At 41.4% G+C, this 24,033-nt stretch overlaps 1 protein-coding gene across 1 annotated transcript; it reads right to left on the reverse strand.

The window, feature by feature from the left end:
• Window positions 1-942: 942 nt before the first annotated feature.
• On the reverse strand, window positions 943-22,672 carry HMGCR (3-hydroxy-3-methylglutaryl-CoA reductase). The gene is made up of 20 exons (XM_068991482.1): window positions 22,620-22,672; window positions 17,503-17,690; window positions 16,996-17,107; window positions 16,627-16,714; window positions 15,061-15,145; window positions 14,051-14,156; window positions 10,596-10,702; window positions 10,375-10,491; window positions 9,778-9,938; window positions 9,418-9,665; window positions 9,129-9,307; window positions 7,925-8,119; window positions 7,430-7,588; window positions 7,132-7,289; window positions 6,345-6,450; window positions 4,333-4,503; window positions 3,906-4,046; window positions 3,657-3,815; window positions 2,858-3,012; window positions 943-2,721 (listed from the first exon to the last, which is right to left on the reverse strand). Exons 2-20 carry the CDS (start codon window positions 17,665-17,667, stop codon window positions 2,667-2,669), a joined length of 2,667 nt encoding a protein of 888 aa, XP_068847583.1. The 5' UTR covers window positions 17,668-17,690; window positions 22,620-22,672; the 3' UTR covers window positions 943-2,666.
• Between the last annotated feature and the right edge of the window lie 1,361 nt (window positions 22,673-24,033).

A 24,033-nucleotide genomic window follows, 5' to 3' on the forward strand; every position in this document is an offset into this window, starting at 1 on the left:
AGTATAGAAGTTTTCTATTATTTTTTGCTAACTGGGCAAAGCTCTTAACAAATTCAAGGCATGTCTGAATGGAGAGAGGACAGCTTGAGAAACTGTGGCCTTAAGTTGCTGCAAGTGAGTTTACTGCTTTTACTTCAGTCTTCTGCTCCCAGCGGCCTTGTGTGGAGGTTTTGCTGTTCTGCGGCCTCTCGTTTGAGCTCAGACCCTTCAGTGTGGGAGGTTCTCTCTGGATTTAATTCGCAGCCTCTGAGATAAGGAAAACCTGTGCTGCCACATGGATCTCACTGCTCAGCCAAGCAGTAAGGAGATGAGATTCCTTCCCTGTCTCCTGCCCAGCCTGATGCTCTCTCAAGGGGGCCAACTGGACAAGTCACCTTGGGAGAAAAGTTCAAAATGATTTTCACATATCTGGGCTTGGTTCTTAGGGATTCATACACACCTGTTTAACTATGGCAGTAAAGTCAGAAATCACGAGTAAGTGGGAATCAGCTTTTGAAGAGGCCTACCTCAGCTATATTAAGCTGTACTCAGCTGGAACAGCTTATGTGCACTCCTGCAATGGACATTTGGTTTTGGCTGTCCAATCTTTATGGCTTCTTCCTCTCAACTAACCGTCACACCCCCAATATCCAAAAGTAGTCCAGTTGAGATGATAAATCTGCACAATTCAAAGTATAAGAAAGATAGGCTTAATGCATGTATTAAACTGGCCTGCCACTCCTGTAGAGTCGGAGAAGATCATGGAGAATGATAAATGGTCTTGGGACACCAATTCACACTAGAGGTACCACACTGACCAGACTTTAAAAGCGTCTAAATCTCAGACAGGCCTATAGTTAATCCAAACAAAAAAATAGTTACTGCTTACACTTATTAGTATTAACTTCCTTGTCATAATTTACTGGAACTGGGGGGGTGGGGGAAGTATAACAAAATGTAGACAGTTTAGTAATTGTACAAAACATCAGTTTAGCAAGATGATATGGGTTACAGTCACCAAAATGACCCAAAATATTTTTCACTGCCACTTCCATATGAAATTCAGATAAATAAGAAGTCACTGGCTGAAAAGTCACAACAGAAACAACTTAAACTTTCACATAACAGCAGAAAATGTCAGTCTTCCCCAACAATGAAGCAGACACCCCCACTCAGGCTCTCCATGCCGCCATGGCATGACTGGAATGGTTCTCAAAGTCCGTCTTTTGCATGAGCCTCCAGCTTTCCAAGACCAACACTTGAAGCATTTGATGTAATACAAAATAAGGAATTCTTTATTATTTATACAAAAGTTATACATTAAAAAAAAAATCAAGATTCGACAACTCTGCTGACCCCCTGAGGAAGCTTTTCTGGGTCCATCAAAGAGCCCTGTGTGAACCTTTCAGCCACCAACCTCCTGGCCACAGGACAAGGGACACTCCCTCCAAGGCCATTCACGCGGTGCCTTCATTGGCTCTCAAAGAGGACTCTCCCCTTCATTAGGCTCAACAAGCAAGCCAGGGTTTCCTGGACAACATTAAAGAATACTGTCTGCTCTGGCCCAAGCTTAGAGTATTTTACCAGAATATCAGTTGATTTTTATTTATTTCTTGAACACTTTCAATAAACTCCTAGCACAAGAAACTTTATTACAACATATACAGATTTGGTACAGTTCTTTACAAAAAACTACCTAGATTTTTCAGCTAAATAAATTTGTCTCTTAAGAAATTTAAGTTGGCTTCAAGAAATGGTACATTTTCTTCCAAACCTGTCCTTTTCCACCCTCTGAGTTCTGAGAGAGGTCACAGACTTGTATTTCATTGATAAATAGTCACCTTTGTCTAAGCAATATTAAGAGCTCTTGTGTCTTTAATAAAGAGCACAAAACTCTGCTTCTTAAAAGCCTTATATACTGAAAGATATGTTATAATCAATCTAGACAAACATTTATATTTAGACAAGAGTCCTCTCTGAACAAATAGCCTGCAGAAATAAATGCAGTGATTTGTTTTCTTGAAAGAGAACTGTTTAGCACTGCTTAGCACATTATTCTGTAACATGGGAATAAGAGTAATTCTTCCTTTGAAGAAAGCAGGTCCCTTTCTGAAGAATTATGTTGGCTATCCCCCAAAATCAAAATAGACCAGCACCAAATGAAGTATTAGTTTACAAAAAATAAACTTAGCTCTTATTTCTTAAAGATCTACAACCCAGACTTAATAAATTAACTATGAAATCAGGAGTTTTGTCAGCTACAATATAATTTAAAAATCCATTTTCAACCCAGGGTTGGGGCCGGGTGGGTGTGGACAGGAGGAGGGTTCAATCTCACACTGGTCTCCATGAGTTCCATGAAAAGAAAACAGTTTTTCTTTTCAGCTGTATTCTCCTTCAGAAGTGTGCTGTAGATTACCATCTGTGATGCTATAAACGCATAATATCCATGTCAAGGTCTTGCCAGAGGACACAGCATGTAAAGCATGTAAACTGTTTTCAGATCTGAGAACTCTGCATGGAAAGAACCTCAGTCATTCCGAAAGAGCCAGAAACCGAGCAGTCGTCTCACTGATCATGTCTATTCACTCTCAACACGACACTGCGTTGCATTTTTTAATTCACAGATTTTACGTTAGTCCTTTAGAACCCAACACCCGTTTTTTAGTTCTGAACGGTCAGGCTGTTCAAGCTGCCTTCTTAGTGCAAGTTCCTTGGAGGTCTTGCAAATTTATCTTTGACCTAGGCAGAAAAGGAGACATGCAAAATGTCAGGAATGCAAACTGTTAAGCTTGGACTTGTTATCTGAAGGGTGGGTTTTTTATACTGCATATTTTAAGCACGGAGAAAATATATCGAACAAATCTGTCAGTCTTACCTGTTGTGAATCATGTGACTTCTGACCAGATGGCCTGCTGCCAGTGCTGCCATCAGAGACAGCTCCCCAGCCATCACCGTGCCGCACACGATTCGGGCAAGCTGCCGTGCGTTTTCCCCGGGGTTGTCTCTGCACGCTCCTTGGACACCTAGCATCTGCAGCCAGGGACAGACACAGCAGGACTCAACCTTTCTGTCACGGCAACAACTTCCCACTCAATCAACTAAAACGAGGGCAACTAGGTCACCACCTCCATGGACATGAGTTTGAGCAAGCTCCGGGAGATAGAGAAGGACAGGGAAGCCTGGCGTGCTGCAGTCTATGGGGCCGCAGAGTCAGACACGCCTGAGCAATGCAGCAACAGCAACAGCGTTAGAACAGAACCAGGCTCCACAGGACGTGCTGCTACGTTTTCAAAATCTGCCAGCCAGTGTCTGGTGGATACACCACAATGAACCTAACACCCGCGACCTGGCTGGCGGCACACTCACTCACACTGGGTTAGACCAGCGGGAAACGAATGGGAACACCGGCTAAAATGAGAGGGGAGTGACGCGCAGCATCAGGCAGCAACCCAGAGGGCCTCAACGAGCCAGGGCCGGGCCCGAGGCGGCTGCAGGCGGTGCCCCCACGGCGCAGCATCAGGCAGCAACCCAGAGGGCCTCAACGAGCCAGGGCCGGGCCCGAGGCGGCTGCAGGCGGTGCCCCCACGGCGCAGCATCAGGCAGCAACCCAGAGGGCCTCAACGAGCCAGGGCCGGGCCCGAGGCGGCTGCAGGTGGTGCCCCCACGGGTCTCACCTGCAGGCAGGCCTGCTGAGGGAGCAAGTTGGTCCCCCCACCCACGGTCCCTATTTCTATAGATGGCATGGTGCAGCTGATGTACAGGTCTTCATTTGTAGGACCGCTTGCTTCCATTAAAGTAATACAGTTCGAACTACCAACATTCTGTGCTGCATCCTGAAAAAAAAAAACCAGAAAGTAAAAATATAAAACTTCTCTTTCTTTAGAACAGCAAAAGACAAGAAAGGTGGAGGCTGGAGCCCTCACCTGTCCACAGGCAATGTAGATGGCAGTTACGATGTTTGCTGCGTGCGCGTTGTAGCCGCCGATGCTCCCAGCCATGGCAGAGCCCACCAGGTTTTTATTAATGTTGACCTCAATCATAGCCTCCGTTGTAGTCTTTAACACCTAGGAACACAGAGTTGTGCACACTTTACGTCTTCCCCTGAAGATTAGGAATGGGTTACCAGACTTACTTTCAGTGCCTCCAGAAAACAAGGGAGTGTAGATGCGGCCCCGTGTAAGCCCTGACCTCAACAGAAAGTAGCAGTAAGGTTTGCTCTGTGAATGAAGCAGTCATCTTGAACATGAAACATTCACCTGTATGTTCAAGTTTACTTAGAATGTAACTATTTCTCTTCCCAATTCTGTAATCCAGTGAAAGATTAACAAAATCAACTAGTCATCCACTCACTTCTCTGACAACCTTGGCTGGAATGACAGCTTCACAGACCACGGACTTCCCTCGTCCCTCTATCCAGTTGATGGCCGCAGGTTTCTTGTCTGTACAATAGTTACCACTAACTGCCAGAATCTGCATTTCGGGGAAATACTCCTGAAGTTTGGAAAGTGCTTTCTCTGTACCCTATTAGCCAAAGAAAGAAAATAACAACAAGAAAAACTACATTAAAACACACAAAATTATTTATGAATCAGAGGCTTTTTTTGTATCTAATAATACTAACACTTCTAAATACAATGACTATAATAATAATCTTTTTTTATAATAATAATCTTTTCCTAATTTTTTTAATATGAAAATGAAGTTCTTTGTAGTCATTGATGAATCGTATGATGAGGATATAATGAGGATATAATACTATATTCGTGTCACTGGGGAGTGAGGACCACAAATCCATGACCAATGTATCATAAATCCCCTCTTCTAGTTATTAAATTGTTATCTACAAGCCCAAGTTACCAAAGCCAGTAAAGAGAACTCAAACATTCAAGTAAATCTTGTAAATGGAATGTCATTAGGATTTAGACAGAATGTAACAAGCCTTCCAAGGACTTCTAATCAAGTTAGATCAATTAACTCACACTTCAAAAAGCCCAATTTAAAAAAATTGGGAATTAAAAAAAATGGTTTTTTACCTGTGGTAAAATACACTTTACAGAATTTACCATCTTGACTATTTTCTAGTGCATAGTTCAGTATTGTTAAGAACCTTAGCATTGCTGTCAGCAATCTCCACAAACCATGCGCATTAAACACCTCCTCATTCCCTAAACCCCCTGGCAACCACCTTTTTTCTGCTCCTACAGATTTAATTAACCGACCTAACTCTTCAGGGGAAATCACGTAGTACTTCCCTTTATGTGACCAGACTCTTTCACTTAGCATGTGAACCTCAAGGCTCGTGCACAGTTAGCATGTGGCATGCTTTCTTTCTGGGGCTTCCCTGGTGGCTCAGATGGTAAAGCATCTGCCTGCAATGTGGGAGACCCGGGTCTGACCCCTGGGTCGGGAAGATCCCCTGCAGAAGGCAATGGCAACCCACTCCAGTACACTCAAGAGAATCCCATGGATGGAGGAGCTGGGCAGGCTACAGTCCGTGGGGTCGCAAAGAGTCGGACACAACTGAGCGACTTCACTTTCTTTTCTTTCTTTCTGCTTTATTTTTGGGACTGAATACCATTCCACTATATGTACATCCCACACTCTATCTGTGGGTGGATGTGTGGGCTTCTTTTAGCGACTGTGAATGCTGCTATGAACGTGGCTACACCCACATCTTTTTGAGTCTCTGCTTTCAGTTCTTTTGGGTGTCTACCCAAAAGTGGAATTGCTGGATCAAAGTAATTCCATTTGTAATTTTTTCTTCAGGAACTGCTATTTACTGGAAATTTTTAAAGCATATGTATTTAGTCACTATACTCTCTTTCTGAATAGTCCTTATAACTAGGAAAGCATAATTAGCCTGACTAGTTGACTTTAAAATTTTACATTTCTATCTGATAAATAACAAATATTAGTAGAAAAAAGATGAGCTATACACAGTCTTCTTATAAGGAGATAATTAAAGGAACTACACACACATGAACCTGGCTTCTTAAACGTGTGTTTTGAAGTCTCTAGAAGAAGTCAGCTTTCAGGATTACAGGACAAAGTTCTGAAGCACTAATCCCCAGATTCCTCCCAGCCCTTCAGTGTAGACCCGGAACATGCTCAATGCTAACTCTAGATTAAATATCTCAAATATGAACAATACCAACCAACAAATGCCTGATTCATATAACATGACCTACATGTATCAATACTGACCTTTCAATAAAAATCTTTCAATCAATTAACTCCTTGAGTAAGTAGTATGTGCACAGGGTGAAAAATTCAAAAATATAGGAGGGCATAAAGAGTGAGTCTGCTCCCCTCTTCAGGGATAATCACTCCAGCAAATTCTATTACAGTCCATCCGTGCTCACCTTTGAAATCATGTTCATCCCCATGGCATCACCTGACCTGGACTGAAAACGAATGTAAAGGTTGCGTCCAGCCACACTCATATGCAGTTTCTGTAGACGTGCAAACCTTTAAACAAAAGAAGCAAAGACTTTTTTTTTAAGAAAATGGATGTTATCCTAAAGTCTAGCTTAGCTGGTTTATTTTATACTTAAGAGAAAACTCATGGAGACTACATATTAAAAGTATTTTCTTCTTTAATTAAATATTCTATTAGAATACTGCTTCAGCTGTATCTCATTCGTACATGTTGCAAGAAGGAAGGGATGGAGAAAGTCATTTCATGACCAATAAACTTTAAAAGCTTGAACTATACTGGGGTTATCATTTTATTGACTATCCTTATCAATTTAATTTTCTGTAGTCAAAGTAAATCTACTATACTAATTTATTTACCTCTATCCTGCTTGGAAAATCTTTTTCTCAGGCAATCCTGCCCAAGGGCAGTTTTAGATCAAAACTGTGCTAGGGCAAAGTAATACCCTAATCAAAATGAGCCTTGTAAATCCAACATAACCTCTATGTAGATATTCACTGAAATCAATATTCTGCTCTGCCCACCCCACCCTACCCCACCCACTCCATCCCAACCAAGAATTAACATCTGAAAGCGTGGATTTAAAACCGATGTTTCGTTACATCATCTTAAGAAGGCACTATGTTTACAGTTACATTTAGTCATCCTAGGTATGGCACTGGTTCTGAAATAAACGTGAATGCACATATAAGCGCCCCCCCTCCCCGACACACCTGCTGGTGCTGTCGAATGCTTCCTTTATCACTGTGAACCCTTCAGGTGTCTCAAGCCAGGCTTTCACTTCTGCAGAGTCACAAGCACGGGGAAGACGCACCACTGGGCCACGAGTCATCCCATCTGCAAGGACTCGGCTGCTGGCACCTCCACCAAGCTATCCAGAGGGTGTGACAAGAGCAGACATTAATCCTGAAAAAAATTCTGCTTGTCCCAAAAGGTCTCCGTGACTGTCCCCAAGTCTCATCTCACTGCCTAGAGAGTATCTTGAGAGGCAGATACATAAACGCCACTTACGCCTATTGCTCTGCAGCCTCTATTAGTGCTGGCCACAAGACAGCCTTCTGTTGTTGCCATTGGAACCTGAAATTCCTTTCCATCCAAGCACAGAGGTCCTGCCACTCCAACAGGGATGGGCATATATCCAATAACATTCTCACAGCAAGCTCCCATCACCTAAAAGGTAAAGTCAGGCACCAAGTGAAAAGCTATATACCAAATACCCAGCCTCTGTCATTCCTTCCAACTTAATCCTTTAGAGTATTATTTTCAACCAGTTTTTTTTATTTAAAAAGTCTTGAAAACACTAAACTCTTGAGTAATGACTGTAAATAACAGGGAAAGTATTTTTGAATTTTGATGACCTATACCATAAGTAGAATACACAATTACAGTAAAATGAATTCAAAAGGAAAATGTTTTATAAAACTATGAAAGTTTAAAAGACGAATCAAGAAGACTGAAAGACTAAAGCTATAAAGCAAACCTGCTCGAAAACAGAAAATAACATACCAAGGAGTAATTATAATCCCTGTAAGGTAGATACTGGAGAGATGAAGGCTCTGGAAGTTTTTTGGAAAGTAGCTGTCGGCGAATAGATACACCTCGTTCATGGGTTTCCATCAGAGTTTCCAATTTATAAGCTGGGATATGCTTTGCATTGACCAACTGGATGATCTCAGCATCACTAAGGAATTTTGCACCTTTCTAAAGAAATGGAAGTAAAAAAATGGAAGGGGGTTGATAGAGGGAAATGAAAATAGACTTGAAGAATCATACTTCGTACTATTCATAATAAACAGAACATGTTATACACACAGTGCTCTCTGCACAACTAAAATAAAAGTACTTTGAAAACCCAAAGGGATTTCAAGTTCTAAAGAAGGAGATGATTTGAATAGAAATGAGAACATCAAAATAAAAATTCTTTATAAAAATGTGAAGCTAAACAAAATGTTAAGCCAAAACACTAAATTTTGCAAGTCACATACATAGGGGGAAAAAATTTCACAATTAAGATTCTGACACCCACCCTTTTAAGTTTTGTATGTAGCATGCAGTTGAGATACTGGTACACGTATTATTAAGAATGAGGGAAAGTGATAAAAAAAAAAACAAAATCTACTCTCACTCATATGCACATAAACTCAGAATGAATCAGGGTAAGCAGATAGGAATGGAACATAAGAGTCATGCTAAACCCCTAAGTCAAACAGGGATTGTCGGCAGGACATCCTGTTCAAACATCAGAAAGAAAACAAGCCTCCTCAGGAGCATCAAGCTTGCTTTAAAAACTCAAAAAGCCCCTCAAATCTCTCTTCTTTCTCTGAAATTCATGTCTGTGTCAGAGCGCTCCTAGGCCTTAACACACACACACTACAGCAGTCGCTCCTCTGTTTATCAAATGACAGTAGAAAGCGCACGGAGTCTTCAGTCAGTAAAGCCTGGACTCTTGATCCCAGCTTTAGTGTTTTCTGTGTTACTTTGGGACATACTTAATTAACCCTCCTAGAGCCAACATTTTCTCATCTGAAAAATGGAGAAAATTATACCTATCTTACAAGGTTGCAGGAAATAAATAATGAGACCAGGACCTGTAAACCATGTAACACTGTGCTGAGAACTTACAGGTACTCAGAAGCTGTAACTTCTTCCTTCCTTTAATAAAACACTCTTTTTCTTAAGAAAGATACCAAGCTTGAGTCTAGTTTCTCACCTCTGCATTCTCAAGAATCTGCAGACATTCTTCATTAGGCCGAGGCTCCACGGGAAGTTCAATTTCAGGTTCCTGTGCCTCTAGTTCCAGTGAAGTATCGAGTAACGAGGAGTTACCCACCACAAATGTAGCTCTGTTTGAAGTGTCATTTTCTGCCAGTAAGGGTTTTATAACCTCAACTGTTCAAGAGATCAAAAGAAATCTCAGACACTGAATTTGTGCTTTAGAAAAGACTCAACTTCACAAATCAACACTGGAAGAATGGAAAATGAAGAGAATAAGAAATCACCTTTTCTTTCTTTGTTTTTCCTGGCCTCCTCCTCCATTGCATGGAATTTCTGGTCATTTCTGACCAATACAGGGTCACGCCTACAACAATCGTCTGTGACTTTCTTTTGGGACACTACAGGAGATGTGATAGGATTTTTTAACGAGAGTGTAGATTCTGTCTCTGCTTGTTCAAAGAAGATATACTTGACAGCCAGAAGGAGAGCTAAACTTAGGGTAATAACTTGTTCAATATCCATGCTGATCATTCTAAATAAAAGAAAGCAAATTAAAATGTTATTACTCAGAAATAAAAGAGGCATAACCTAAACTGTCAGAAGCACAGAGTGCTATGATTCAAAGTAGGGCTCAGGGAACTTACTTAGAGAGGTAAAACTGCCAGAGGGAAACACTCGGTTCAATTCTCTTGGACACATTTTCATCCAATCCTAAAGAAACCTTAGAATTGTCCGTTGTGCTGTTTTGAGGAGAAGGATCAGCTATCCAGCGACTGTGAGCGTGAACAAGAACCAAGCCTAGAGACTGAAATAAAAGTTTAAAAATCATGTACCCTCTACATATCAATGGAGCCTAAACTCACATTTTGCAAGTGGATAACCGAACACTGTCTTCCTCCCATGCCCTCCCTCACCAGGTAAAGAAAGCCCCAGGCTTGCTATGTGACTGAGCAAAGGGACAACCCCAGTGAAAGGCTGAGAACATTCCCCCAAAAGAACAGAGTTGCAAAGAAAGAGAAAGTGGAAGGATTTTAAAAATCTATTTAGGGCAGAGAGAAGACCAGAGATCTCATAAGGAATGAGGAAAAAGATAAGGGGGCGGGGGAGAAAGAAAGAGGAATATCAGCGAAAGAGCCAAAAATTGTAGAAAGACAAGAAGGGGGAAAAAAAACAAAAAAACAAAAAGCAGAATATGATATTGGAACCAAAGATAATGAAAGGAAAAGAAATTATGTAATTACCATAATCATCTTAACCCTCTGAGTAACAGGATTTGGCTTATTTTCTTCTTCTTCTAAGACTCGGGCAAAATGGCTGAGCTGCCAGATTGGACGGCCCTCGCGGCTTTCCCGAGAAAGCTACAAAGGAAGTCAGCATTCCGTTAGAAGGTGCTGACTGTCTTTAGGTGAACTAACGTAATGAGAACTCTTCTACTGGCGCCCTAAGTAGGAACAGCTCTTACCTCTAGAACCAAGGACACGCAAGCTGGGAAGAAAGTCATGAACACAAAGTAGTTGGCGAGGACCGACATGCAGCCGAAGCAGCACATGATCTCGAGCTGACGCACCCCTGGTTAGAGAGAACGAGAAGCGTGAGCTGGGGGTGCGCAGGGCGCGCATCCGAGGCTGCCCGCATCACAGGGCTCTTCCCATAGGGAGACAGATACATGACAGTGCTGGCATGCTAGGCTCTTTGCCATCTACTGGAAAAGGAAGCCAGGAGCTCAGAAGTGCTGTGAAGCCCGAGCGCAAGAGGGACAGCTCCCTTGAAGGCAGAGACCCTGCCTCCGCCCACATCCCCAAAGTCACAGTGCCAGGCACGGCACTGCTTAATGCCACCCGATCACCCCCTTGTATCAAACGGCAGTACTCTGAGACGGGATAGATATCAGGGACAGAACTCTAATGGCGCAAGCGCCTTCCACCCAGTTATCCCACTAGTCCAATCCCATTCATCGCCACAGAAGCAATTCGCCTGCGGGCCAAGGACTTTGTAAAACACACTGCCTGTTCGATCATTCTTGATAGAGTATCATAGTAAGTATTTTATGTGCACTACTCAACTGTCATTTCAATATAACCTCTGTGGTATCTATTGACGGTCTTAAAATTTCAGTTCATTTCATTGCTCTTTTTGAAAAATGATGTAACACAGAAAGGCAACCCAACATCCAAAATTAACAAACGTTTCAGGTGTCATTTGGAAATCTTCTCAAATAGAAGGGAACAGAACTAGGAAAAGATTAGATTATCAAATCCTACTCTCTCGCTTTACAAATAAACTTGAATATAAAACATATTTCTGACATTATTCATATTAAAAATAAAAATGTTTTGAAAGCATAAAAATTGATTCCCTTTTCCCATAAAAACTGCTAACTAGAGTAATACAAAACTTAAAAATTTCAACATTGGATTTTATTTTCTGAATTATATTAGATCACTGGACTAAATGAAAGAAAAAAGCATATACTATATTTCCTAAAAATTCTATAGCTATTACTAAGGCAGAAATTCAAGAGAATGCAAAATTACAATGTCAAAAGCATTATGAACAGCTGCATTTAAATAGTAGCCAAACAGAACCTTTTCAAACTGGAGCCTATCAAAACCATACTTGACCAGTGCTCTAAGCCCCTTTGCCTCTGCACAGCAGTGGCTACGTTGCTGCCTCAGGCTCTCCAGGCACTCTTCCTCACTCTGGCCCAGGGGCACAGTTTCTTTGTGCTACTCTGTTGCTACAAGGGGACCGCACTATATACTTCCAAGAAGTAAAGAGTTTTTTCTTTTTTACTGGGTTTCCCAAGCATTACTTCCTTGTTAATAAGTATTAAATCTGTCCTTTTATTCCACTCTAAGCCAAATCACTAATTTTCCCATTTCTGTATGGCTATAAATGCCTCCTTGCTGGCTTTTCCAACATCAAATCAAATCGAATCACTTCCTTCATGCATGTGCCTTATCCTGACCAAAGTCATCGCCCTATCTCCCTTATCAGTTTCCACTGCTCTAGTTCCCAGACAATCCTCTCATCTTCTTACATACTGTTCTTGAATAAAAGTACCTAGTCATATTTTCACCTGGTCAGAAATGCCTTCTTGACTGTGGTGGCAGTTACATGACTACATCTGTGTCAAAATTTAAAACTGTACCCCAAAAAAGTAAATTTTAAGAAATACACATTTTAAAATTTTTTAAAAATATTCTTTGCTGAGTAAGTTTTGAAATGATAGATTAAATAACTGAATAAATAATAAATTTACCCTCAGAAAGTTAGAAGAAACATTACATATACTTATACACAACCTAGTGAACAGATCTCAACTAATAATGGCAACTAACTACTCCCTTAACAGCGGATTTCCTTCTGAAAGAATAAATCCCTAAGTGAGGGCACCGAGGCACCAGGAAGTACACTAGAAGAGCAGCCAGCCCAGCGCGGCCCTCATGAGAAAGCCATGAAGTCTAGTCTCAATGATTAGGGAGCCTTGACAACAGCATGGTGTGTTCTTTCCGGCACATTTCCACGAGGCCGTAATTTCTGTCCTATATAATGCAGTCCTATGTTTGATGTATAACATCTAGTTCTCTACTATCCAGTTAAGGATGAATAAACAAATATTTTAGGGTCAATGCTGGCTCAATGCTAAGATGCACTGCATACTGATTAAATCTCCCTAACCACTCTGTCAGTCGGACCCAACTCCGATCTCTCCAACTCCCAACTTCTGCATTGTCTCCTACGTGACAGTTAAAACAGAAGGAACCGATTTATTAAAGTCAGTCCAGACGACATCAGGGGCTAGAAGATGGCTTTCTAAATGAGCCTAGAGTACAATCTTGGTTAAACACCAGACAAAAACATCTTACAGTCATCAAAAAAGTGGAGCACCAGAAAAGATGATGAGATAATAAGAATGAAAATAAATCAGTAACCTGCTCAGTTTTCACTAAAGCAGACAGACAAAAGGTCAGATCAGATATACCTACATATTCATACAATTAAAATTTTTTAAATTTTTGTAATGTCAGACTTTTAAAAGTCAGACTTTAACACAATATAATGTGTTCACCGGGAGAAATATCAATAACCTCAGATATGCAGATGACACCACCCTTATGGCAGTAAGTGAAGAGGAACTAAAAAGCCTCTTGATGAAAGTGGAAGTGGAGAGCGAAAAAGTTGGCTTAACGCTCAACATTCAGAAAACGAAGATCATGACAGCTGGTCCCATCACTTCATGGGAAATAGATGGGGAAACAGTGGAAACAGTGTCAGACTTTATTTTTGGGGGGCTCCAAAATCACTGCAGATGGTGACTGCAGCCATGAAATTAAAAGACGCTTACTCCTTGGAAGAGAAGTTATGACCAACCTAGACAGCATATTGAAAAGCAGAGACATTACTTTGCCGACTAAGGTCCATCTAGTCACGGCTATGGTTTTTCCAGTGGTCATGTATGGATGTGAGAGTTGGACTGTGAAGAAGGCTGAGCACCAAAGAATTGATGCTTTTGAACTGTGGTGTTGGAGAAGACTCTTGAGAGTCCCTTGGACTGCAAGGAGATCAGCCCTGGGATTTCTTTGGAGGGAATGATGCTGAGGCTGAAAGTCCAGTACTTTGGCCACTTCATGCAAAGAATTGACTCATTGGAAAAGACTCTGATGCTGGGAGGGACAGGGGGCAGGAGAAGGGGACGACAGAGGATGAGATGGCTGGATGGCATCACTGACTCGATGGACGTGAGTCTGAGTGAACTCCGGGAGTTGGTGATGGACAGGGAGGCCTGGCGTGCTGCGATTCATGGGGTCGCAAAAAGTCGGACACGACTGAGCGACTGAACTGAACTGAACTGAATGTGTTCCTCTCTCTCTTCTACCAATTAATTTTAAAGTATATTAAAAATTGTTTACAAACCTGACATGGTACCAACTCCAATCACAAGACATTCTACAAGAGCATCCAGCGTGAAGGTGGGACCTAAAATTGCCATCCCACGAGCAATGTTCTCCCTTACTTCATCCTAAAACAGACAAACACAGCAAATGAGGAGAGGGTAGGAAATAATTTTAAGAACTTTTAGAGCATCCCAGGGCTTTTACTAAATCGAACTTACTATATTAAAAATAAAATACACAATATGATAAGACTAACAGGCATTCCAGATATAAAGGATACTAATAATATAAAGGTCTAAAAAAAGAATATGTACACTGCTCCGTGTTCCCCACCCACTGACTGAGTTATTTCTTAGGAAGATTCCTTTGAGGTAGTATATGAGTCCTGCCATGGAAATCCCACATAAATTCCTACATCATTTTATATTTTGGCTACCACTCACTGACACAAGTTCTTAGTTTCAAATTTTTTGAGATCATGTTAGTATTATGAAACTTAAATATCCTTGTCAAAATGCTCAAATGATCATAAATAAATATTCATCAAATACATGCTCAGGGCAGAAGTACATGATATTTTATACTCAGTATTACTAAAAATGTTACATTCTTTAAAGTGACTAATGAACACCAAGATGAAACGTTTGATGAAATAATGCTAGTGTTAATTCAAGGGGTTTAGAAATCAATCTACCCTGAGATTCTTCCCTTAGAGCCTGTCTGTTTGCTAATGCATTTCAATAGGTAGATACTGTAATTTATCCAAAAGACATAATACCTTACGTTCTGAAATCTTCAAAAACGAAAATGGAGAAAATTCCAAATTTCAGGAGCTGTGGAATTACAATTGAGTTGGCAGAGAAATGGGACAGTTCCTAGGGTACCTAAGAAGACCAGTCTTAAGACTGGACAAAATTATACGCAATTCCTGAATCATGGACTGAGAAGAAGCTCTATTAATCTTTCCTATTAATGTAAACAACCTGAGAGAAAAGAATACCACCTACATTCATGTCTTATCAATAATACCTGTGAGTTAGAACTGAGGGCGAACTTGGCTAGCGCACTTGCTCTGGAAAGGTCGACCAGCAGCAGGAAAAAGGGCAAAGCTTCACTGGGGGGAAGAAAACAACATGATCAGATATATTTAACAAAAGGAAAATATCACTAAAAATCCCTTCCTAAACCAAACCTTTGCCCTGGTGTACCTTTTACAGACCAAGAGGTATACCCTATACTCCTCTGACAACCTCAAAGCTAAATTTATTAGCCAAACTATTTAAGAAGATTTTTAATGTTTAAAAATGTAAATACACTTACACAGAAACACCTTTGGATAATTTTAGAGCAAAACAGCATCATTAGTAAAAGAAAAAAAATGCATTCTTGTGAATTAGTATGGGGGGAAAACAGTGGAATACAGGTATCCCCCACTTTTCAAAAGCTCACTTTATGCCACTTCACTTTTAAGAAAGACTTACATAGTACTCATTTTTGCTAACCAAAAGAAATCCAAAGAGGGTTTTCACTCTTACAAAAAAAGGTGAAAAGTGAAAATAGCGTGTAGTGCTTGTTTTGAGGGAGCCATTGCAGAGGCCGTGGGCACCTGGAGCAGAGTAGCACTGCCCAGGGACTGTGCTCAGCATCTCAGCACCAAGCTGCCGCGGCTCTGAAGCACACCTGTGCTGCATCTCGGCGTACTGCGTGCATCCAGAGCTTCCCCATGGCTCAGTGGCAAAGAATGCACCTGCTACGCAGGAGACCTGGGTTCAGTCCCTGGGTGGGGAAGATCCCCTGGAGGAAGAAATGGACACCCATTCCAGTATTTTGGCCTGGGAATTCCTATGGTCAGAAGAGCCTGGAGGGCTACAGCCCACGGGGTCACAAAGAGTCGAACATGACTGAGTTCAAAGACACACACGGTGTGCATCCATTAGGAAGATGTGTTCCGAGGTAACTGCTTCTTCACTTACAAAAGGTTTCATAGGAGACCTGTACTTTCAGGTATTAGGGAAAACTCGTATACTGTATGCAATTCTTTTCTCATTAATTAAAACACTATCTATGGAAGGATAACTTTTCTGGAGAGTTAAGTTGGCAATAATGACCCTTAAAAGCCCTAAAGACCCACAGTGGCTACGGTTTCACTCCTACAGATGTATCCCAAGAAACTAAGAACAAAAATTTGCTATGAAGACATTTATCACAGTATTGTTATTAATGGAAGAAATTACATAACCTAAAAAATCCAACTCAGAGGATTAAGTACATAAACTACAATATGTTCATATAGGAAAATACTAGACAGCTAGCTGTTAAGGACATGCAAAGGTGTTTACAACTTTTCATAAGCATAAAAGTTATAAAGCAGGACATAGAGTAGGATCTCAGAAGTTTTCTTTAAGCATAAAAAAAATGAGGAACGAAACACAGCAAAACGTTAACAGGTATTAGCTAACTGATTTCATGAAAAATTTCCCCCTATTTTCCATAAACTTTTGCTAATTTAAATATTACAATGCTTTGTAACATGGAGTAGAAAAGTTCTTAGCAATATATTTTGGAATAAAGTATATTGACGCTGTAAATACTTACTTCAAACCTGTCAATTCTTTATCTAAGAAATGAATGACAACTGTACTGAACACGAAACTGGAGAAAATGGTGAAGAGCCCAGCAATACCTGTAAAGACAAAATTTAACACACTGAAAAAATCTCGTCCTTATTACACACATAATAGCACATAGTCCTGCAATATTCTGAAGGCAATATTATTTTCTCCAGATTATTAAGGTCTCAAAGAGCAGAATGTCTAACTTGAATGAAAAGAAATCAAACTACTAAATACACGCAGCACACGCTAAGCAACACACACATTTCCACCCATGTGATTTAAACAGGCATTTCCACAGCAAATAAAAAAGTTGATAAGACACAAAAAGGTTCATATACAAAATTATTACCCAAAATATATTTTGATCCAAGTTGGCGTAAATTCTGGAACTGGAAGTAAATATACAATATTGCTATGCATCGTGTTATTGTCAGAATTATGATGTCGCTGCTCAAAACATCCTATCGGGAGAGATAGAAAAGTCCAGATCAAAAGTAAGAATTTTTATTTTGTATGGCATCATTAGTTTATGTATCATCATGAAAATGCAGGCACAAGTAAAATAAAACATTAAAATGCAAATAAAACATTAAGTCCCAATTTTTAAACATCCAATGTTTAAGCCAGTCATTTTTTACTGTTAAGTCACTTAGGAAAGAGATTTCTCAGGTCAAGTCAATTACACTCATTTGTATACCAAAAGCAGAAGCAAAGTATCTGTATAAGTAAATACAAGTAAATGTAAGTTATGAATACTGAAATAAAAATTTTACTCCTAAGTTCTTTTGATTATATGGTCTCTAAAAGGAGAAATTTACAATGTAATTGAGTCAACAATCAGATTAATCTCACAAACCTCTTCGAACTTCGGACACTCGTAATTCCAGCCACAGATCTTACTGTTGCCAGTAAACATGTTCATGGACATCAGGCAAATGGTCAGGGTCACCGTCCCCACTATGACTTCCCAGGGATGGGAGGCCACAAAGAGGCCGTGCATTCGGAAAAGTCTTGACAACATTGTAGCTACAGAATCCTTGGATCCTGGAAGGAACACCAAGTATGAACACTTAATATACAGCTCATTGTATTTTTAGGAAAACGTTTTAAATCCTGCTTTGAAAACCCTGCTTTTGTATGCAGTGTCTTGTACCTTAAGGATAATACTATTTGACAGTGTTCTTTGTAATTCTGGGAAATAATTACAAAATCCAAACGACAGGACTCATTACTCTTTTATTCACAATACTTAAATCCTCTATTATTCCTTAGCAAACAGCTTAAAAGCAGCTATTTCTTACCACTTGTATGAATTTGAGCATTTAAGATCAAACCAAATAAATATCTCAGCTTCTGATTATTATCTAAGCCAAGGAGGAAAGCAGTAAAGTAGAAAATGAAGGTGAGAAACAACGACTCACATTCATTTTCCGATTACCTTGACACAAAATGGGTATAAGCACTGTCCTCACTCTCTACATTCTAGTTACACAAAAGGTAAATACCAAACCATCTTCTCCGTCAGTGTCCTCCTATAAATCACTATCTTAGTTTATAAAGCTCAAGGGCAGGAGTCCGTTAGACCTTTCCATTCCATATAACACATGGCATAATGTCACTATCACTAGCAAAATGATGTTTATTAACCTTCCTAATGTTGCTGTCACTACAGGTCTTTTCCCAGACTTTAACAGTTAATAAAAATGCTGGACCAGTATAAGAATAAGGGGCTGGCTGGCCAAAGCAGACATACGTGGCTTTCAAAATTTTCCAACAGAACCTGGGTTATTTTGGTCTAGTGACTACCATAACTAAGCTTCTCCATGTTTGTTGACTGCTGCTGCTGCTGCTAAGTCGCGTCAGTCGTGTCTGACTCTGTCCGACCCCATAGACGGAAGCCCAACAGGCTCCTCTGTCCCTGGGATTCTCCAGGCAAGAACATTGGAGCAGGTTGCCATTTCCTCCTCCAATGCATGAAAGTGAAAAGTGAAAGTGAAGTCGCTCATTCGCGTCTGACTCTTAGCGACCCCATGGACTCAGTCCGTGGGATTTCCCAGGCAAGAGTACTAGAGTGGGGTGCCATTGCCTTCTCCTGTTTGTTGACTAAATAATAATAATTTTGATATTCTGATTTTTTAAAAATCTAATATAGTTATTGATCTCTAATATAGGAACTTGTGAGCCTTCTTACACCAAAATTAATACTTATGATAAAGCATATTAACCACCCATTAAAATCAATTAAAATTAAGATTAAATTTTAGGCCCACTGACTGACAATCAAGATTTCAAATGAATCTTTCATTTAGGGTAATTAAGCAAGTGATTCGTTTATGGAAGAAGAAAATAAAAAAGCATCAAATTATGGAAAATAAAGGATTAATCTATTTAAAGGATTAGGGAAAAGAAAATTAGAGACACTCAGGGACCAGAGCGATGACTAAGCATCACCTCTCACTGCATCACTCAGTGTGCTCTATTCTTTACACTTCAGCCACAGCAGACCACCAAACAGATGCCTGGTTTCCAAACTACAGGTCATAATCCCTTCATTGGATCAATGGGATCATGAAAACAAGTTTATGAGTCAGAACATTTTAAAATAAAAGAAGAAAATAGCTGTGGGTTAGACATGTGGGTTAGACAAATAAGTATTATTTCCTGAAACACTATGTTTCATGCCATTATAGACATGAGTGTATGTCCTGGCGTCTGACATAACATATATGCCTTAATGTGGGTCTCCATTTTAAACGGCTGGCAGGCACTGAGAAACGAACATGTGGCATGCATTTGCCGGTATCTCTTCGGGTTTCAGCCTTCCTCCCTGAGTTCTATTCTTCACTGCATTCTCCAGTGCCTTGCACTCATCTATCTTAACAGCACTTGCTCAAGAAATACTTGCTACTTAAAAATAAATTCTTAAGCTACAGTAGCGTGCATGTTATTGACACATCTTGAACCTGACCTAAAGACTGACTTTTTTAAAGGGCCCTAGGGTATGGTTGGAGAAGGAAACGGCACCCCACTCCAGTGTTCTTGCCTGAAGAATCCCAGGGATGGTGGAGCCTGGTGGGCTGCCATCTGTGGGGTCGCACAGAGTCGGACACGACTGAAGCGACTTAGCAGCAGCAGCAAGGTATGGATATAATTCCCCCCTCTTCAAGGGCCCCAGTTCTCTGCATTCAGAGAACATATTAAGGAGGAGGGGCGGGTGGGGAAGAAAAGTTATATTTTCTATACTATCCTGGAAAATGAACGATAACAAAAATATCTTTTGTTAAATTAGCAAGGACTTGCAGTGCTGGAGAATATTAATCGTATCTTAGATTTGAACTCTACTTCATTTCAACTAAAAACCTAATAAGGGCCTAGATTTTCATGCTGGCCTTCTATCACATAACTTCCTTATTTTTAAAAACAAAAACCAAAACCCTGTAAACTAGTCTAATAGCATCAATGTTACAGAAGATGAATTAACAGAAAATACATTTCAAAATTAGGTCAAAAATTTTAATTCTCCCCAAGCCTTCTCAACTTGAGTATTCCCTTATCAAGCCAATATATTTTTCACTATCAAAAAGTGAATTCAGCAGAATTAAAATCTGAGCTGCTAGCAAGAAGGCACCCCAATTTGATCACAAATAGGTTGAGCATTATTAATCCATAATTATATATTAGGATCATTATGTTTTCCCTCAAAAGCTTTACGGTAACAATGTCAATTCTGGGACATTTCTTTCCTAGGTGTAAAGTCATCTTTGCAACATTCAGGTAAAGACTGACACAGAATCCCATGAACCATTCCCAAACACAGAGAATCTCACCTATTTGGAAACACAAAATGAGTAGCCAAATGTACAAAGGTGTGTCAAAAGTCACCATAATTGCACCCACATCTCATTTCCCACTAGCAACCTCCCTATATCCCTGTGATTATGCAAAGCATTTAAATGTCATGGAATCCAATCCTCCAACTTCATCAGCAGTTGCAAATGGCACTAGCAGTCAATAGGGATGGCTCATGCAAATTCAAAGTGTTTAGGCCATGCTGCAATAAAAATAAATTTAAGTTTAAAAAAATCAAGTTTGGCAATGTGTGCCTTGCCCATACAGACAGAAGCATGCTGCAAACATTTCATAGATTACTCAAAAGAATGGATAACTTAAATTAAACTGAATCCCCAAACTCTAATCCAATGTGCTACAAAAACCACCTACTGTGGCAAACTGCAGAAAAGGATGCTTTGGCATCCTACTCTAACTCTTTCTCCCACTCTGTGCTCTTTCTATGCTATATATTCCAGTATTTGATTATATACTATCTTACGCTGTTCTTAAATTAATTGCCGTGTATGTTTTGTCTCTTTGAGGGCAGGAACCATGTCTTGTACTGAGTCATTTTTAATTCCAGCAGGATTAGCATTCTGCTGCTCAACCCAGTATCTTAGGGGGGAAAAAAAATTCTTGCATTGGAATAAGGAAACCTGGATTCTACACTCAATTCTATGGCATGATGCCTCTTCATAAATCACATATCTTTTTATTCACTTATAAAGCTAGAGTTCCAAAGTTCTTTAACAAAGGCAAGTATTAAGTGAACCATATGAAACTGCTATATTTTGTATGGGGAATAATGATCAAATTTCAAATATCAACAATTTCATATGGTCAACCTAAACAGCTACTGATACAGATGTGGTTACCTATTCATAATCTAGATCATACAAGAATAAAGAGAACATGAAACATGAGCGCACACACTTCATCTTGAAATGTTCATGCCACACACACAAAGTTTTCCCATGTTAATGATTTAATCTTTGCATATTTTTTAGCCTTCAAATTACTAACTCTCAGTGTCTTTACTGCCCAGTTTGATCACAAATTGGAAAGACACTACCACCAAGAAGGCCCTCAAAATCCAGTCCATCCCTAAAGCACATTCTGAGTCTTTGCTAGATTACCTCTAAATCATAAACTGTTTCTCGCTGCATGAAGAGAAAAATCAATCCACAAGCAAACAACAACAAAAACACATTCTCTACATTGTGTGATGCTGAGAAGGCAAGTCTTCAAGCCCTGAACAATTTCAAACGACCATTTAAGATGGAGTACATCAACTTCCTCCCACCGTAAAAACTGACTGTTCTATTTGTGAATCTCCAAGGTACGTTTCTCCTAGCCAAAATACCAAAACCAAATAATTCCGAAAAAACTACAGGATTTGGACTAAAGGACATTAGTAATCAACACCAAGAAGACGCCTCTCGCGTTTAAGTCTGGGCAAGTCTCTACCCTGGGCTCTCGCATCCTCTCAACTCGTTTCTCCAAGAAATAACCGGATGAATCTACGCAGATCCACAGCTCTGAGCTAGTCAGCAGCATTTACGGAGATCTCATCCGTCACTTTACAGAAAGGTGCTGACGAAGAGCAGCGCCAAGGCGTGAACCCAGCAGGAACAGCAATCATGGGCGTGAACCATGGCACCTTATAGACTTTCTCGCGTCCTTTCCTCGAGCTGCGGGCCGGTCTGCCTCACAGCCCCCCAGCATTTATCGAATCAAGGGGACCCCGAGGTCACCCCGCCTGGCACCCTTGTCGACCCCACGATCACGACTGCTCGGCCAGCACCGCCGGCTTCGGACAGGGCCAGGGAACGCGGCGACGCCCCGCCGGTCCATCGACAGCGACCACAGCCCCGAAGAGGAAGGCCCCCCGTCCGCCCCCTAGGCCTAGCCTGTCCCGCGGCTCCCCGGCATAGATTCGGGCCGCCGCTCGGCCAGCTGCGCCTCAAGGACGTCTCCTCGCAGTCCCCACCGGACCGAGGCGCCACCCCGGGCAAAGCCTCCCGCTCAGCTCCCCTCCGATCAGCAGGCGGTGCCGGCTGCCCTTTCCCGGCAGGGTCGGGCGGAGCCCGAGAACCTCCACCTACACGACCCCAACCCTCTCCCTCCCACCGCCCTCCTCACCTCCGGATCTCACTAGAGGCCACAGTTCCCGGGAGCCGGCGCTCCGCGCGTCTCCAGTCAACGGAGACGCGGAGCGGAAGGAACTTTCGCTCTACGCACGCTCGGAACCGGACGACCCCGCGACCAATAAGGAAGGATCGTCCGATTGTCTAGCCAATCATCGGGGGCTGGCTCGGCCTGACGGGCCTACGTCACGAACGGTCGCCTTAACAACCGCCCACAGCTCTCTCTGGTGCTGAGAACCTGCACCGCACCATCTCTCACCATGGCTCCGCCAACCAATAGCGAGTCGAATCCCCGCACTGGGGCCTGCCTATTGGTCATAGAGCCGTGGAGGCGCACGCTTGGAAGCTGCCTAGGCGAAGATGATAGGGGATCTGGCGGGTGGAGTGTCCTCCAGTCCAGGATCTGACCTGGGGTCATTCTGGCTGGGAGAGTACTATGGGGAACAGAGTAACTGGGGCCTGAAGATAAGCGCAGGGTCCGGTCGAGAACAGAAAGCACAATCTCTTAGTGGGTAGAGGAGGAGGGAAGTGGAGGTGGCCCTGAAAACCTGGATATAAAAAAGGGAAGGTGGCAGAAAGGAGAAACTCAGACCTCAAGCTGACCCATTTCCGAAACCTAAACCCACACTTTGCTGTGACTTACCCCTTTCTGTAAATAGTGTCAGTGGCTTCAGTCACGGGGTCTCTATCCCCAAACCACTGGCCCCCTCTCCTCTCCCACTCCCCTTCTGCCCCTCCAGCGCATGGCACTAGTCACAGACCCTCCATTCTCTGAAATGTGCCTGCTTTGTTATGTCTACGCTGCCTCTGACCACTCCCTGCTGCAGGCCTTTATTTCTTCGCTGAAATAATGCAATAACCTCTCCTAATCTGTCTCTCCACTTTGGTGTTTCCACCTTCAAATCCTATAATTCCGTTTGTCTGCCCCCAAACCATCAAGAGTTGCTCCTTGTCTACTGGATTAAAGAAACTGGCAACGTCAATATGGCCCTACTCCACATTTCTTGCTTGTGTCTCACTTCCTACCTCAGCCCTACCTACGTTGAGCCAAAAGAATAACTGACATCTCAGTACCTTTTTACCTTCCCATTTATGAGCTCTGTTTTCCATCTGGATATGCCTGCCCATTTTAACTGGTGAAATCCTAACTCTCCTTCAAGGACCATTTCATATATCACCTTGTTTCCTAATTCCCTTAAATATAGGTCATCCCTTCCTACTTTGAACACCCAAACAGGTCCATATTATATGACGTGTGTTGTTATTTTATTATGTGGAAATGTCTTAAGAACACAAATTGCAATCCCCTCAATTTGCAAGCCCTGTATTTTGAAATGCAGTCCCTGATACATACTGTATACTCAGGAGAAGTTTTATTAAACTGTTCTCTTGCTAAATTCTCATGCTGC

The sequence above is a fragment of the Capricornis sumatraensis genome, chromosome 2 (genome assembly GCF_032405125.1).
Source record: "Capricornis sumatraensis isolate serow.1 chromosome 2, serow.2, whole genome shotgun sequence".
In the NCBI taxonomy this organism is placed as follows: Eukaryota; Metazoa; Chordata; class Mammalia; order Artiodactyla; family Bovidae; genus Capricornis; species Capricornis sumatraensis.